Source organism: Thunnus maccoyii, chromosome 4 (assembly GCF_910596095.1).
Source record: "Thunnus maccoyii chromosome 4, fThuMac1.1, whole genome shotgun sequence".
Lineage (NCBI taxonomy): Eukaryota > Metazoa > Chordata > Actinopteri > Scombriformes > Scombridae > Thunnus > Thunnus maccoyii.
In genome coordinates, this window is record NC_056536.1 from 19,447,879 (window position 1) to 19,463,124 (window position 15,246).

The window sequence follows — 15,246 nt, forward strand, 5'->3', positions numbered from 1 at the left end:
CCCCATTGAAAGTTGGGAAATGAATGAAGAAGAGAGGAATCATTAAAAAAAATCATTTTTTAAGTCCGAAGACTTTGTAAGACAACAGTAATTTTGCTTGTGTGACCCCTGGAGCCTTCTCGGTGCACCTGGTGTTCCCTGCTCCCAAAGATGGGACTCCTCTACTCGGTTCCCGCTGCGTCGAGACATAAAACGCTATCAGACAGCGCTTTGGCCATTCATTTGCAGTTACTTTTGGTTTCAGGTCAAGGACGTCTGGCGCGTAATAAACCCATCCTTGTGACTCCTCTCTCTGCTGCTGATGCTGTGCGCACCGCACTGGGTCCCTTCAGCCAATCACGTCAGACGGCGGCGCGAGGGGGGCGGGGGGAGCGTCCGTCACGGCTAACGGACCGTGGAGCGGATCACATTCTTCGTCTGTCGAGCCACGGCACCACGTACAGGTTCATGGACTTCTGACTTGGCTGTTTAAACAAAAGAAATCTTCACCTTAAGGCGCAGTATCATTTTCATTTAACTGTTATCCATGAGATTCTTCAGGCTTACCTTCAAGTGCTTCGTCGACTGCTTCTGAATCACCTCTCTGTCAACGGCTGAACTGACCGCGGCGCTTTGTGAAAAATTTCCATCTCTTGGCTGAGCTGAGGGGTTCCAACGTGTGATAATCACAAAAACTGCGTTTTTTTAAATTTCAAGAAGGCGAAATATAACAAACTCAGAAAATCAAAAAAAAGACAACTGGAGCTCTGCATATCGTGGCTGCTACATCTCTGTGTCTGCCTCCCTGAGCCCGCTGGGTGCCTCGTTAGCAAGGCACATTTATAAAACTTCAGCAGCCACTGGCTAAAACCTACAGCCAGCCTGCTTTTTAACTAATAAAAGAATATTTTTAACCCGCCGTCCGACAATATGTCACCTGAGTTGGAAGAGAACGGTCACGGTGAGTATGATGCATAACCTCCCACTGCTTAACAATGCTTTATTATTCACTATATCATTCAGCCACTACTAGCTAAAACAACCACATGCTGATGAATGGAAGCAGACACAGCTTTGATATTATTCTTTGAGGATAAGAGCAGCACTTAACCTGCCTCACTCTATATTTCTAATCACAACTCATATACATGCATCTAAGGATATATTTATCTCAATTTACACTTTACATTAAAGGTTACTCAACTTGATTAAAATCATTTAGCAGTTAAATGTTGTGCTGAACTCCAGTGACAGGTGTCAATGAATACAGATGATACTTAATAAACAAACAAACAAACAAATAAATGTTAAGTTTTATGTTAGTATCAGAATCATTATCTAGCTTTTTATGGCTTATGCTGTTTGTAAAATTAGGTGTATTTATGATTATCCTCCTGAGATGGATCCTATTTCTTCCCAAGAACAGAAAAGAAATGAGGATTGATCTGTGTTGGTGAACCTCAAATTAACACGTACTGCATACATCTTTTCCTCACGCTTGTCAAATTATTCTAAACCACACGTATCCTCTTAGTACGTGGCACCATCGCCACTTGCATCCCTTACCTTCCTCACTTTTTCCCCCTCCTCTGTGCACACACACCCCCTCAAACTGCTCTGATCTGGATTCAGCTGCCTCGCTTTGCATCCACAACAGAGCAGCTGGCACTGATACCAAGGAATGGCACTAATGAAGTGACTGATTGTATTTATTTGTGTTTATGTGTCTACTTTTGTTCGTACAGTTGTCTATGAGAAATAGGGAAAATCAGTTTCTTTTAACTGACAGAGGAGCTTGAGATATACCATGAACTGGCTCTCTACAACTGTGTTGTACCGCAGCACACTAATCACTCTGACTGGGAGACAGAGACTGAGAGAATGAACGTCGGGGGAGGGCTCATGGACTGATGACAGTCTAACTGCAACATGATTTTAACCCAAATCCAAGAGTGTTATTGCAGTTTACACAAAAATCTAATGAATGTATGATAGTATGATGATCAGCCCCGTTACGGCTTAGAGGAGATTTGTAATAATTGGCCAAGGCTGTATTGACGCTTCATAGCAATGAATGGAAAACACGCAGTCTCTGTCTCTCTCTCTCTTTCATTCAAGAGACTGTGGTTCATGTGTCTCCAGTGCGGACGTGTGACATGGCGTTGTGAATGTGTATATTTTAAACATGTGTGGTTTTTAAATATTGTTTATATATCTGTGCTAAGAATGTTTATATTCCATCAGTGTCACTCAGACATTCAGATTCTTGCTCTCTTATCTCTTTCCATTTGTCCTCCTCCAAGTCTCCTTCCCTCCTCTGCCTATATATTCACTCTCATCTGATCCTTGTACACCTTGTCATGTCCAGGTGAAATCAGTCTCCCCCAGATGGAGGCAGGGACCTTGTCTGAGGAGGAGGGAGGGGGGTCAGCTCGCCCCCTGGTGCCTGTGCCTGGAGCTGGCTCAGGGTGCGGTGAGGGTGGAGGGGCTGGCCCACCGCAGAGCCAGGATGGGGCTACAGCTGGGACTGGAAATGGGGCTGTAGCAGTACCAGCGGTGGAGAGAGAAACCTGGACCAGACAGATGGACTTCATCATGTCCTGTGTGGGCTTTGCTGTTGGCTTGGGCAACGTGTGGCGGTTTCCTTACCTTTGTTACAAGAATGGAGGAGGTGAGCTTTAGTGGCACTGTGTAGTTAATGTAACTGTCTGGTGTTATGCATGCAAACTAATGAACAAAGTTACAATGTACATATGACGAGTATCCCTTTAAAATATCTTTGGATCAGTTTTGAGAAGTACTAACTGTACTTAGGATTGATTCTCAATGCTGATATTTTCAAAAAGACACATGACTATAATGTGTTTATGTACAAGCAAAGGTTGTAGACAGGTTTTGATTTTCAATAATAGTAAAACTGTGAGTTGTATTAAAGTAAAGTATCTTGTGTTAGAGTGCTTTTTATGCATGAACACGCCATTCAAACTAGTCACATAGTGCCCCATTCTGCAAGGTCCTCGACCTCATCCCAGTATGATGCCACATATTTGTGTATAATCCACCCAGTTATGGTGGCGTCATCTGCAAACTTAATCGACTTGCTACGTGCTGTGAGATACAATACAGCCTGAACAAAAGGGGGCTGAGTATACATCCCTGAGGGTCACCTGGAGGAGGTGGGTAGTTGGTGAGAAAGTTCAGTATCCACTAAAAGAAGGTCAGGCCTCGAGTGCTAAAATAGTCAACTAGTTTCATGGGTGTAATTGTGTTGAACTCTGAGCTGAACAACAAACAAACAGCATTCTTACTTTTTCCGTAATCTTGAAAATATAATATAATATTATTAATAAGTCAGAATAAAAAACAGATCTGAAATAAAGGTGCATCTCCTCCAAAAAAAAACCTCAAAAAAGAAGTTTCCCTAATTGAAGAATGGTTCAAGTATTTTATGTAGGTCAATTTTTACAACAGTTTGAATCAACCCAGATGCTCCTGACAGTTGTGATTTATTTACACTGAGGGAAAGAGAACGATGAAAGGCAGCGTGGTGAGACATAATAGTGGCATAGGGATTCAAAGCAGGGACTGTGTGGCTGTGAGCACGTAGCTTAAACACCATGCTCTCCCACGTGGTTTCACTTTATTATTGCTGCCCGTTGCTTAACAGACAGACTTAGTACAAGTTGCTCTACAGTTTTCCTGCTGCAATCCTCCTAGCACGTGAGGTTACTTGAATTGTTTTATGCCTTTCCTTGTACCCTCTCCTATTTCATCTGTGCCAACCTGTCTAATGGTAACCTGCCCTGACTGCACCCTTTGACTACTCTTATCCCTGCCCTGCCCACTTCCTCTATTTTTTATGAGGTGTTTCGTTGAAATAAAAAAATGAATGTGCGGCTGTGTGTGTGTCTTAGTCCAGCCCTCCCTCTCCCTCGTGCGTGTGTGTCTTGTGACCCATGGCTCTGATACCCACCTTCTGGTATCGTATAACAATGGCCTGCCTCACACAGTCCACCCCCTGTGCTCCTGCCCAGCACTCATGTAGCATACAAAGGTGCTCTCTCCCACTCGCTCCCTGATAAGGCGGCATATGGCTATGTCACACAATAACCCGTCCTGTGACTGTGTGTGCCCGTCCCTTCTTTCCTCCCCTTAGTGTCAGGGAAGCCACATCCGCTACAGTACTTAATTTTGCGTCCTTGACCAACCCAGGGTACACCTTGTAACACAACAAAGGTATCAGATAAGAGCTGGGGCCCTTAGTCTGACCTGCTTGTGATTGAAACAAGGCCACACTCCATTGGAGACAGCAATAGGTTAATGTACTGTAAACGCATGGAATTAATGTTTTGCAAATCTCATTTATTTATTTATTTGTGACTCAGCTGCTAGGCCTGATGTGTCTGGTTCAGTTATGATTAGAGAGGATTTACTTAAGCCTATTAAGAACACAGGTCCTCGATGATTTTGCCAGTATGTTGGAGTATGTCAGTAAAAGCATTTTCTCTACTCATTCCATTCACGCCTCCTATTGCATCTCCCGCTCCCTCTCTCTCTTTTCTGTCTCTCTCACTCTCCCACCCCTTTCTCTGTTAGACTCATGCTCATGAATGTTTCCTTATAAGGCTACAGCCCTCTGCACTCAGAGAATGACATAAAGAATGATGGACTGAATGAGGCATAAACTGTCAATCAGTAGCACTGTTGCAGAGCTGACCAGGCTGATGTCTTGGTGTGTCATTTTTGTGTTTGTTGAACCTCCTCTACCACAGCGTTGTCCCAGTTTTACTGCCTCCCTCCTCTGTGATTTATCTATCTTTCCCTCCTTTCTTCTTTGCCTTTCTCTGCTCTGCGTCATAGCTGGTCATGTGACTCTCTCCCCTCTGCGCACTGTGCTGGCATCACCCAGTTATATTACTATTCAAATCATGGCAATTGAGTCGAATGCCTCGTGCCGCCTTTTTCATATCTTTTTTTTACTCTGTTTCTGATCACAGCAAGCTTCTGCTACAGTATGAGAATCACAAAGGAGATTATTTATAGGAAACACTGTGTACAAACCAATTGCCCTGGGCTAAACACTACTAATCAAAATGAAACAAGTCCTAGATGTCTCTATCAGGACTTCTATCAGGACTAATAACTCCTGCGGGAGTCCATTTTCTTTGGGCCGTGTCCATTTGATAGTCCTTTGTCTGCCTCCTCACTATGCAGCGTTCAAGTTCAAGGACAATACTTGCCAAAAATGTCGAAACACTTGAGGAATGGGAGACAATACGGTTATCTCCCACATAGTCTTTCAATGCATCTCTTATCTATGGCCTTGTCTGTCCTTGTCCCTGGCTTTCACTCTTTAGCCCATTTTTACTTCTTGCTCCTCTCAGCTGTGTTGCTGGTGTTTGTGCTGCTTGTGTCCTTTTTTTCAAAAAAACTTTAAACATGACCTTTATCTCATATTTTCTTCTGTTTATGTGTAGCAGTAGTATAACTTCCAATTGTCAAAGTGGTGTATTATGTTTAATATTTTTAACCTTGTCTTTATTCTCTATTGCATACAAATGCAGTGAATACACACCAAAACATAAAATCTGAAAGGTGTGATTCAACTTACCATGATCAATCACCATAAAATTTATATTTTTATATTATATTATTTATATATATATTTATATTTAATTTATATTTTGCAATTACTTTAACTTACTATGGGGTGTTGTGGAGACCTAGGGGTTTAATGAAGTCTCTTACCATGTAATTGCAACATATTGGGTTCAAGACCTTTGTCACATACCAAATGCCCCCAAAAATACTTTAATTTTTACTTTACTATCTCTACTTTCTGTTTCCTTGGTGCATGGAACATTATGACTAAATATCCCATAGTTAACATTTGAGTGTGACAACAAGGAATTGATTGATTTGATACCATTATTATCATTGTTATGTAACCAATAGGACCATAAACCACTCAAATACTAATCTATTCCTACTAGCTATCCAAACCTTGCTGTTTATTTAATTTGGAACATTGGTAATCATTGTTTTACACTTACACCAAATGTTCCACGTGTAATTTGTGAATATGTCCATGTGTATTGCAGGGGTGTTCCTCATCCCCTACTTGCTGATAGTATTCATTGGGGGCATCCCAGTCTTCTTCCTGGAGATTGCACTGGGACAGTTCATGAAGCAGGGAGGAGTCTCTGCCTGGAACATCGCACCCCTCTTCAAAGGTACCGCTGAGTATGGTAGTGTGTCTGACACATCTAGAACACATTTGAAGCAGGTTAATGTGTTAATCACCTCTGCTTTGCAAAATCCATCCCTTCACACCTCCGCTGCCTTCCTCTCTCTCTTTCTGTCAGGTTTGGGCTTGGCCTCAATGGTAATAGTGTTCTTCTGTAACACCTACTACATTATGATTCTGGTGTGGGGCCTTTACTTTCTCTTCCACTCCTTCACCAACCCGCTGCCCTGGGCCACCTGTGGACACCCCTGGAACACCCCCAACTGCACACAGGACTTTCGCCGCTCCTGCCACAACCGCAGTGCCGCCCAGTCTCCTCTGCCATCACCTGCTGCCACCCCCTCCAACCTCTCCTCTACGTCCCCTTTGAACCTGTCCTCAGCCCAGCTTCTCCTCAACAGCAGCTGCATGGAGGCTGAGGGCATGCGCTCCCCGGTCATCGAGTTCTGGGAGTATGTTGTCTCTTATCCTGAAATTGTCATGGAGAAGTTGAGCGGAATGTCTGCAGTCTGAAAAATTATAAGTTTGAAAATGCTTACATTTGCATTTCACCTTCTCCTAAATTGAAAATTTGCCTTGACAAAGCCTATAAAAGGCTTATTTTGACTTGCAAAGTAAATATGTGTCGTCCACATATTTACTTTGTCTTTGACTATGGCTCAGGTGTGTTTGGAGACCTTTTGTTTCCCTTTTCTAATGGGCATACCTCTGTGTTCTTGCTCCTAGACGTAAAGTGCTCCGTCTGTCTGGTGGGCTGCATGAGCCTGGTGACATCAGCTATGAGATGGTGCTATGTCTCATGGCCACTTGGGTCATTGTTTACTTCTGCATGTGGAAGGGAGTTAAATCTACCGGCAAGGTAGGTATTTTCTTGCTTTACATTTCATGATGCTTAATGTCACATGCCGCTGTTCGGGTTTATGGAGTGCAGAGTAATACTTTTGGCTTTATACGTACACTGTACATGAAACGTTACTTGCCACTGTGAGGGTTCATGGAGTGCAGATTAATATTTGCATGGTTTCATGTGAAGGTTTAAATAATTGCAGCGTTTTGCCCTTTGACCCCAAATCAGCTTTCGTATAGTGAGAGGATCAGTGACTAGACTGAAACGCATATGAACACAAATATAAGCACACACGTGTATTCTTTGAATATCTGCTAATTCATGTAGTTGCTTTTTTTCCTGTTTTCTCTCATGTGTATTAATGTATATGTGCAGTGTAATGCGTCAGTCAGGCTATAATCTTCCACTGATCCCTGGATCCTTATTATCGACATAAGCATTGTTCAGAGTGACTTCCATCTAGTGATACATTGGCATAATGAATGCATCCTTATTATGTAGCATATGGAGATAGATGTCTGTGTTTGCATACTTGTATCTCCAGAGTAGCCAAAGCTCATAGAGCAAGGGACAATAATGAAGGAGATTGAGCCAGCCAGCCAGCTGTAAGCCGATTAGTAACTTTCCATCTTTCCCCGGAAAGGGGCTTTTCTGCCCATGTTCACCCTAGATCAAGGCAAATATGTGCTTTCTCACTACTTTGCTCTTACCATACTGATTTAACTAGGACTTGATGCTTCTACTGGGTAGCAGGGGGCAGCTTTCTCAGCATAACTTGACAAAGACTACCTTCTGAAAAGGTCTGCCAAAAACCCCTGCTATTGCAGGAGGTTTACAAATTGTCTGGCTTTCCATTTACAGGCTACCTTTTCTTCAAAGTAACATGACAGGGCCCATTACACATCTACTACAGGAAGGACCTAATGGGCTTCTACTTAAGACATGAGTATTTGCAAAGCAGGTAATTGCTTAATCAAAGTGCTAAAAACATATTTAGGTGCAGTTACATTGAAACATTTGACCATAGCTGATGGACTACATTGATAAGCACTAAACTGTTCCAGCTAGCCTGTTAAATTCATCATATAACAACATCTTTTTTTATGTACTTACTTCATGTAATGTGATGAGTTTAAATGTTTTAAAAGGTTAACCTGTGACGATTTCTACTTTCACTTCATGTCAGTTCTGACACATAGCACTCAAACTTCACCTCCCCACCCTCAAATATATCCTAAAAATTGATTCCACTGTATCTAGAAGTGTACTTCATAGCTCTCTTTTCCACCTTTCTCTAGGTTGTATACTTCACAGCTCTGTTCCCCTACCTGGTTCTGGTTGTCCTTTTGGCCCATGGAGTCACTCTACCTGGAGCTTTAGATGGGATTGTGTACTACCTGAAACCAGACTGGTCCAAACTTGGTGAAGCACAGGTATAACGTTTGCATAAGCTTGCATTTAAGTATCAGTGTACATTTGTCTTTGGTAGTGTAGTGACAAGAAAATATGACAGATTTGTAAATCGACATCTAAGACACATAGATGAAAAGATTTTGAAACGTTACTTCCCTTTGTGGTAGGTGTGGATTGATGCCGGCACCCAGATTTTCTTCTCCTATGCCATCGGGCTGGGTGCCCTGACTGCGCTGGGCAGCTACAACCGCTTCCATAACAACTGTTACCAGTACGTTTAAACACAACATAAAAATCAGACTCCACTGTCACTGGAAGGAGGCCAACATCAACACAAACACCATCAGCCAGACTCTGCAGACTGCTGCACGTGACCGTACACTTGAGTACTATCAAACAAGGCAGAAAAAATTATATTTCCACGAGAATTAGGCTTTCGTTCACTTCAGACATGCTGACAGGAAGAAAGAAACCTCAGTATGTCTTTACTAACTGTCAGATGAAGTAGAATCTCCTTGTGAGACTAGAAGATATTACTTATAATCAAAAGTACTACGGGTGTTAAGTGCATGCAAAGAAGCATGTTACTAAAGGTCAATTCCATTTCTCCTCATTGCATTTTGAAGGCCATATTGTAAAGTCTGCTGTTAGTCTTGAACATAATGCATGCGTATGCCAGGAATTGTGATCGAAGGCCCAAAGACTTCCAAGCACACTACTCACATTTCGCATTTCACATTTCCCTGATCAAAATAGATATGAATAGTTTGCCAGGAGAAATCTTAGCTTTGTCCTGAAGCCCTGAATATGTAACAAGCTGTACTTTATTTTCAGGAAAACATTCCAGTATGGTTTTTTGAAGGGCTGTAGAAATTGCTGGTACAATAGAAGGTCAATTAGGCCCTTAATGAAATGCAAACCTGAGTTTCATTGTTTGTTTCTAGCTCCAGCTGGTTTCAATGCTGCTGTTTTTGTAGACTGGTTGATGAGCTTGCATGTGTTAATCCAAAACAGACAGAGATATGTAAACATATTAAGACCCTTATGAGGTAGGTAGCTCCACCACAGTAAGAGGGATAATTTTAGTCAACCTCAGCACTCTGCTGCTTGCATATTTGGAATGCCCATAGAAGGGGGAACATCATGAATATCCTGCCATCTGACATTTTCTCTGCCTTGACCTTAATTGGAAGTTGAAAGATGAGTTCAGATTCTGAGGTATGTCAGCTCAGCTGTGTTTCTCACACATACTTAGACTAGCCCAGGAATAACTGTGAGATGTGTATATAAACTGCTTTTGGATGCCAATGTATGGTACATTTAGGACTCAAGACTACATTTTTGGTCTTGTTCAGTTGCTCATAAGCAACACAGCTAGCTTTAGGGATCACAATGTCAGTCAGCCCGAATGTTGGTGCAAGACTTTGACCCAGAGTAAAGTATTTTGAACCACTGGACAGACTGACGTGAACTTTGATACATTCACTGGACTAATGCTAACATAGCATGCTAATGTGCTAACATTAGTTAATGTTTAGCCAGGCGTTACATGTTAAACTTTAAAACGCTAATGTTGCATGCCAAAATGTTAAATGTTAACTATTAGCACATTAACTTTCACTACTTCTTAACATGCTTATACATATTGTGTATAAGCACATGTACGTATTACATTATGTGCATAATAGTACGCTAATGTCAGCATTCAGCTCAAAGCAGAGGTGAGCCAAAGTACGCCTGAGGTCGAAGCACACCTTAGACTGATGAAAGCTGAGCCAGATCTAACAACGTAGAGCTGAGCCCGACAAGTTGTGTCTGAAATGTCCTAAAATTACCTTTGTACAGTAGACAAATGCCTATATGAAACATCCCCATCACCTTAATGCAAAATTTTACAAGTTTGCACGTCAGTTTGTCCCCGTTCTTCATCCATCCAACAATTTTGTTTTCTGGCCATGATGAGCATTTCAACGTTCCAGGGCCACTGGTGTGGCTGTAGACTTTTAGTCTTGTTTAATTATTGTGGTCTTGATATGAACTTCCTTTCTTAACCCAAACACTGACTCTCACTTGTTTTTATTATCCACATCCATAAGCATTCCTCTGAGTACTTTTTCAGATTGATAGAGTTTATTGACGGTTGGCCGTGTGGGGGTTGTAGCAGAGCGCAGCTGCAACAGTGTTTTAATAGCCATCATGGTGTAATACCAGGGTGTTGTTTATACAGTCTTCATATCAGAAATGAGTCTTGGCCAGTGTTGCCAGTAAGACTTATCAAGATAAACAGAAGGTCATTCCTTGCTATGTAGACAGGATAATAGTGATGTTGACTTAATATTTAAATGAGAATTTGATCTCATACATTTTTATTTATTTATATGCATGTATTATTATAATATGAGGTATTTATATGTAGCAAGTAGTCATTAGGTTTTTTCCTTTCACTCTTTTCCCCTCAGACCTTGAGACTTGCCATAGCCTTATTTGCTGTCCACATGCCAACTACAAAGACAACAGAAGCTTTCAGAGAAATTGCTATTGATCCCCTATTTACCATCCCAGCCCAACTCTTTCAATATTTGTCTTGGGTGTCTTATGTGAGCGTCATGTTACAGCATGCTATGAAGCAAACTTTTCTCCCAATGTCATTCTCTGTGTTGTGTTTTCTCCATTTCTCTCTGTTTCTCTTTCTTTCTCTCTGTATTTCTCTGCAGGGATGCGTTTGTGCTGGCCCTCATTAACAGTGGAACCAGTTTCTTTGCAGGCTTTGTGGTTTTCTCTGTGCTAGGCTTCATGGCTGCAGAGCAAGACGTGGACATCAGTAAGGTAGCTGAGAGTGGTAAGAATACAGCTTTTCCACGATTTGGCTGCCTAAAACACAGTGCAAGGAGCTGAGTATTAACAGTAAGAGTAGCAGTAAGTCCTTGATACTATGTGCTTCTGACTGACTGTTTTTAATGCACAGGTCCAGGCCTGGCCTTTATAGCCTACCCCAAGGCTGTTACTCTGATGCCTCTGGCGCCGCTCTGGGCAGCACTTTTCTTCTTTATGTTGCTCATACTTGGCCTGGACAGCCAGGTAATACTCACTGCAATGCTTGAGCATGATTGTTAATATCTACTTTGAAAAGCAGCAGAGAAAGCATTTAGCTTAGATGGACTGTATGTTAATGTAAGGTAGTACTTGTTTCTATTTTTTTGCTGTCATTTTGATTCAGTATCACTTCTTAACACTTTATGTAGAATAGATAGCTAATCTGTCTTTAGCCATTTCTCCATATAGCTAATGCTACGGTGAAAAACAGTTCTTCTCCTTCTTTGTTTGTTTGTAGCTACATTTCAAGTGCTGTATGCAGAACCTTGCAGGTCAATTTCCACAACACATTGCTTTCCACAACACACCTGCAAATGTTTATCAAGTAAAGTGTTATTAAGAAATGGAGGGTTTCTGTCCACTGAAATGCTTTTAATTTCAAACAGATACAGCATAATGCAGTAACTTTAACAGGGCAAACAGGAGCGAATCAAAACAAGGCTTCGTACTAAAATATGACCAATAATACTTATCAAACAGAGAATTAGAAATAAGGGCCTACCTCTAATAAAAGCCTGCTTTCAATAAAGGCCTATTACCTTCTGCAGTTGAGGTCAATAAAGACCTGGTCACTATTTGAGGAAATCAATATGTCTGTAAAGGCCATAGGATCTTTTGAAAATATATATTTTATTATTTCACAGAACCCTTGCAGTTACACCACGGAGCACTAGGGGTCCAATGGTCTAGACTCATCATTTCCAGTTTTAGCATTGCATTTCTTAGCAGCCTGTTTGTTGTGTGTCTGTTTGAGCCAGTGCCTACATCCATTGTTTTACAGCTCAGGGATTTTGTCAATGAGCTTCTGTCTGATTCACACAGAGAGCGTCTGTCTGCTCTCCAGTCCATTCATTTACTCTCACTTTCCATTCTCTCCCTCATTTCTTCTCCATCCATCTTTCACTTTTTCCTGCCATGGCCACATTGGCAGTGCATGTGCTGCTATTTCTAGGAAATGATGCGAAAATAGCTGCACAGCTGTTATCCATTCTTGCATAGGAAGACTGAAATTTATTTGTTTTCTGGGGTTGAAAACAATTTTTAGTGTTTGTTTTTTGGATATTTTTGTTTGGTTTATCCAACACTGTCACCTAGTGAACCCATTGATGTTACATGCACATTTAATATGTTATTAGATAAAAATGTAGACATTTGTGCAGAACACAGTTGCACATTCAGAGTCAGAAGCATGTTTCAGACTTAGATCGACATTGTCTCTTGCAGTCTCACAGTTTCCCTCTCTCGTTCTCTCTGCTGTCTCTTTTCTTTTTTTCCAGTTTGTAGGGGTAGAGGGTTTGATCACAGGAATCATGGACATGCTACCCCCTAAATCTGCCCTGGGCTCCCTGCGGCGAGAGGTGGTAGCGGCCATCTGCTGCGTCATCTGCTTCCTCATCGACATGTCAATGGTCACCGAGGTACAGTGAGGATTCTCAGAGTTTTAGGTTTCATTTGGTTGCGTTATTCAAAATTAGGTCAGATACACAATCATTTGGAGGTCAGATTACTGCTCAACAAATAGGCTGAATATGAAACCATTCAGAAACTAGATGAAAAGCCAGAATCACTTACATGAGCTTATTCAGGACAGTTTTGTAAGCATGAAATTCTTTGAGTTTTTCTTAAAAATACATGGATTGGGTACTTGATGGCTTTTGTCAGGAATGAACTGGGAAGAAATAGGTCACATATAAAGTATTAACAAGATGGTCTTGTTACTGACTGCTCTCTCTGTTTCTATCAGGGCGGGATGTATGTCTTCCAGCTGTTTGACTACTACTCTGCCAGTGGCATCACTCTGCTGTGGCAGGCCTTCTGGGAGTGTGTGGTGATTGCATGGGTCTATGGTGAGACACAAGCTCAGCATTCACAGCATCAAACAGCGACATGATTCAACACATTATCTCAACATCTTTTTATGTAATCTCTGTCAGGCGCAGACCGTTTCATGGATGACGTAGCTCGTATGATTGGCTATCAGCCCCTACCCTACATGAAGTGGTGCTGGTCCTACATCACACCTTTTGTCTGTGTGGTAAGTGTTGCTCTGTGTGTTTTTTCTATATGTTATGTCCTGCTAGTTGCAAACAGCTGACATTTTTGTGTGCATATAGGGAGTGTTCCTGTTCCACGTGGTGAACTACAAGCCCCTGACCTACAACACAGTGTACACATACCCCTTGTGGGGTGAGGCACTTGGCTGGGCATTGGCCCTATCCTCCATGCTCTGTATCCCAGTTACCGTTCTCTACAAGCTACTGCGCTGCAAAGGATCATTGCGGGAGGTTGGTATGCCCGGGTGCATGTTCGTACACATTCTCTTGTGTGTTTGTTTCTGTTTGTAATTGTCAGTAAATCAAGAGGAATGTGTCTCCTTAGATACTGCCCTCCCTCCCCTATCTGTTACTCATTAGAGAAGGCTGAATCATCTGTCCATTAAATAGCTCAACATAACTTTTGCCCCTGTCTTTTCTCCACGTAGCGGTGGCAGCACCTGACCACCCCAGTTTGGGGGAGACATCACCTGGAGTACCTCGCCCCAGAGAGCGAGGCCAAACTGCTGCCACCCGCAGGAACCAAGAGCACCCTCCTGTTTGAAAGTGTCATCTGATGAGCTGAGCCCTACAGAACACAGAGCCAAGGTCGCCCTTTTAACATCAGTACACACACACACACAAAACACACACACACACACACAGGAACACACAAACTATGAAAAAAATGCATACACACTACACTTGCCTGGTGAGAGCAAAGCGCAGATTAGTTACACACTCTAAAGTTTTAAAGCTATGAAAAAGCCCCTGGACAAATGGACCAAAGATTAGATGGGAAAAGAACTGAAACACACACCCACACCCATGCAGTCATCACAGGCTGATATCCCCCCCTGCTCTGCTTTCTGACTCTACCTCGCTGACTCTCCCCTCTCTTTCTGCTCCCCGCCTTTGTGCTGTTCCGTCCCGTCTCGTCCTGTGAGTGTGATGTTGTCCGGTGTAGTTGCAATATCTTCCCCTTTTTTCTCGCCTCTCCGTTAGGGTTTCAGCAGCCTCATCCGTCCCAAGCCGTCATGCTATTTCGTGCTGAATGAGCATAAACTGAAAATATTCCGATGAAACCTCATATCTGCTGCTGATGTGCCATGGTCTGAGTGTGTGTGTATATACATGTGTGCCTGTATGTATGCGCGTGAGTGTGCTTGTATATCTTTGTGTGTGCGTGTTTGTGTGTGTGGGCGTTCTCATGTGTCTGCAAGGAGTGTGTGTTGGACCGTGGCAGTGGTGTCTTCATCTACATATGACATTGCCTTTGGCTATTGTTTTCTGCCAACTGTGTTCTCTTCATTAACTGTACAAAAATAACTTCCATTTGTAAAAAAAAATAATAATAATAATCAAAAAGAGACAATGCATCACCACTTCCAACTGTGTGTTATGAACTAACTTAAGTATCCAGTGTATTGTAGGATCTGTGAATCAGTGTTAACAATATTTGGAGGGGATGATGATCAGTATTTCCACCTTGAGGGAAGGAGAGAAACTTCAGACTGAATTGTGCAAAAAGCAGGAGACAGGGTTGTGGGGAGGGGAAAGAGACTTGATGCCATGTCAGGAAAGAAGCAATAAATGACCAGATGAAGATGGATGCAATGTGTTTCTATGGCTCT

At 42.2% G+C, this 15,246-nt stretch overlaps 1 protein-coding gene across 1 annotated transcript; it reads left to right on the forward strand.

Moving 5' to 3' along the window:
* The first annotated feature begins 233 nt into the window (after positions 1-233).
* Positions 234-15,224, forward strand: si:ch211-117c9.5 (sodium- and chloride-dependent creatine transporter 1). Its single transcript, XM_042408729.1, has 14 exons — positions 234-940; positions 2,348-2,650; positions 6,081-6,212; positions 6,345-6,678; positions 6,953-7,085; positions 8,372-8,506; positions 8,654-8,757; positions 11,201-11,325; positions 11,452-11,564; positions 12,857-12,997; positions 13,324-13,426; positions 13,514-13,614; positions 13,694-13,864; positions 14,062-15,224. The coding sequence occupies exons 1-14, from the start codon at positions 910-912 to the stop codon at positions 14,188-14,190; spliced, it is 2,055 nt and encodes a 684-aa protein (XP_042264663.1). The 5' UTR covers positions 234-909; the 3' UTR covers positions 14,191-15,224.
* Positions 15,225-15,246: the final 22 nt, after the last annotated feature.

Coding starts and splice junctions, on each gene's coding strand:
- si:ch211-117c9.5 (XM_042408729.1), top strand. CDS start 910: ATGTCACCTGAGTTGGAAGAGAACGGTCACG. Junction 8,758..11,200: donor TTCCATAACAACTGTTACCA/GTACGTTTAAAC, acceptor ATTTCTCTGCAG/GGATGCGTTTGTGCTGGCCC. Junction 11,565..12,856: donor TACTTGGCCTGGACAGCCAG/GTAATACTCACT, acceptor CTTTTTTTCCAG/TTTGTAGGGGTAGAGGGTTT.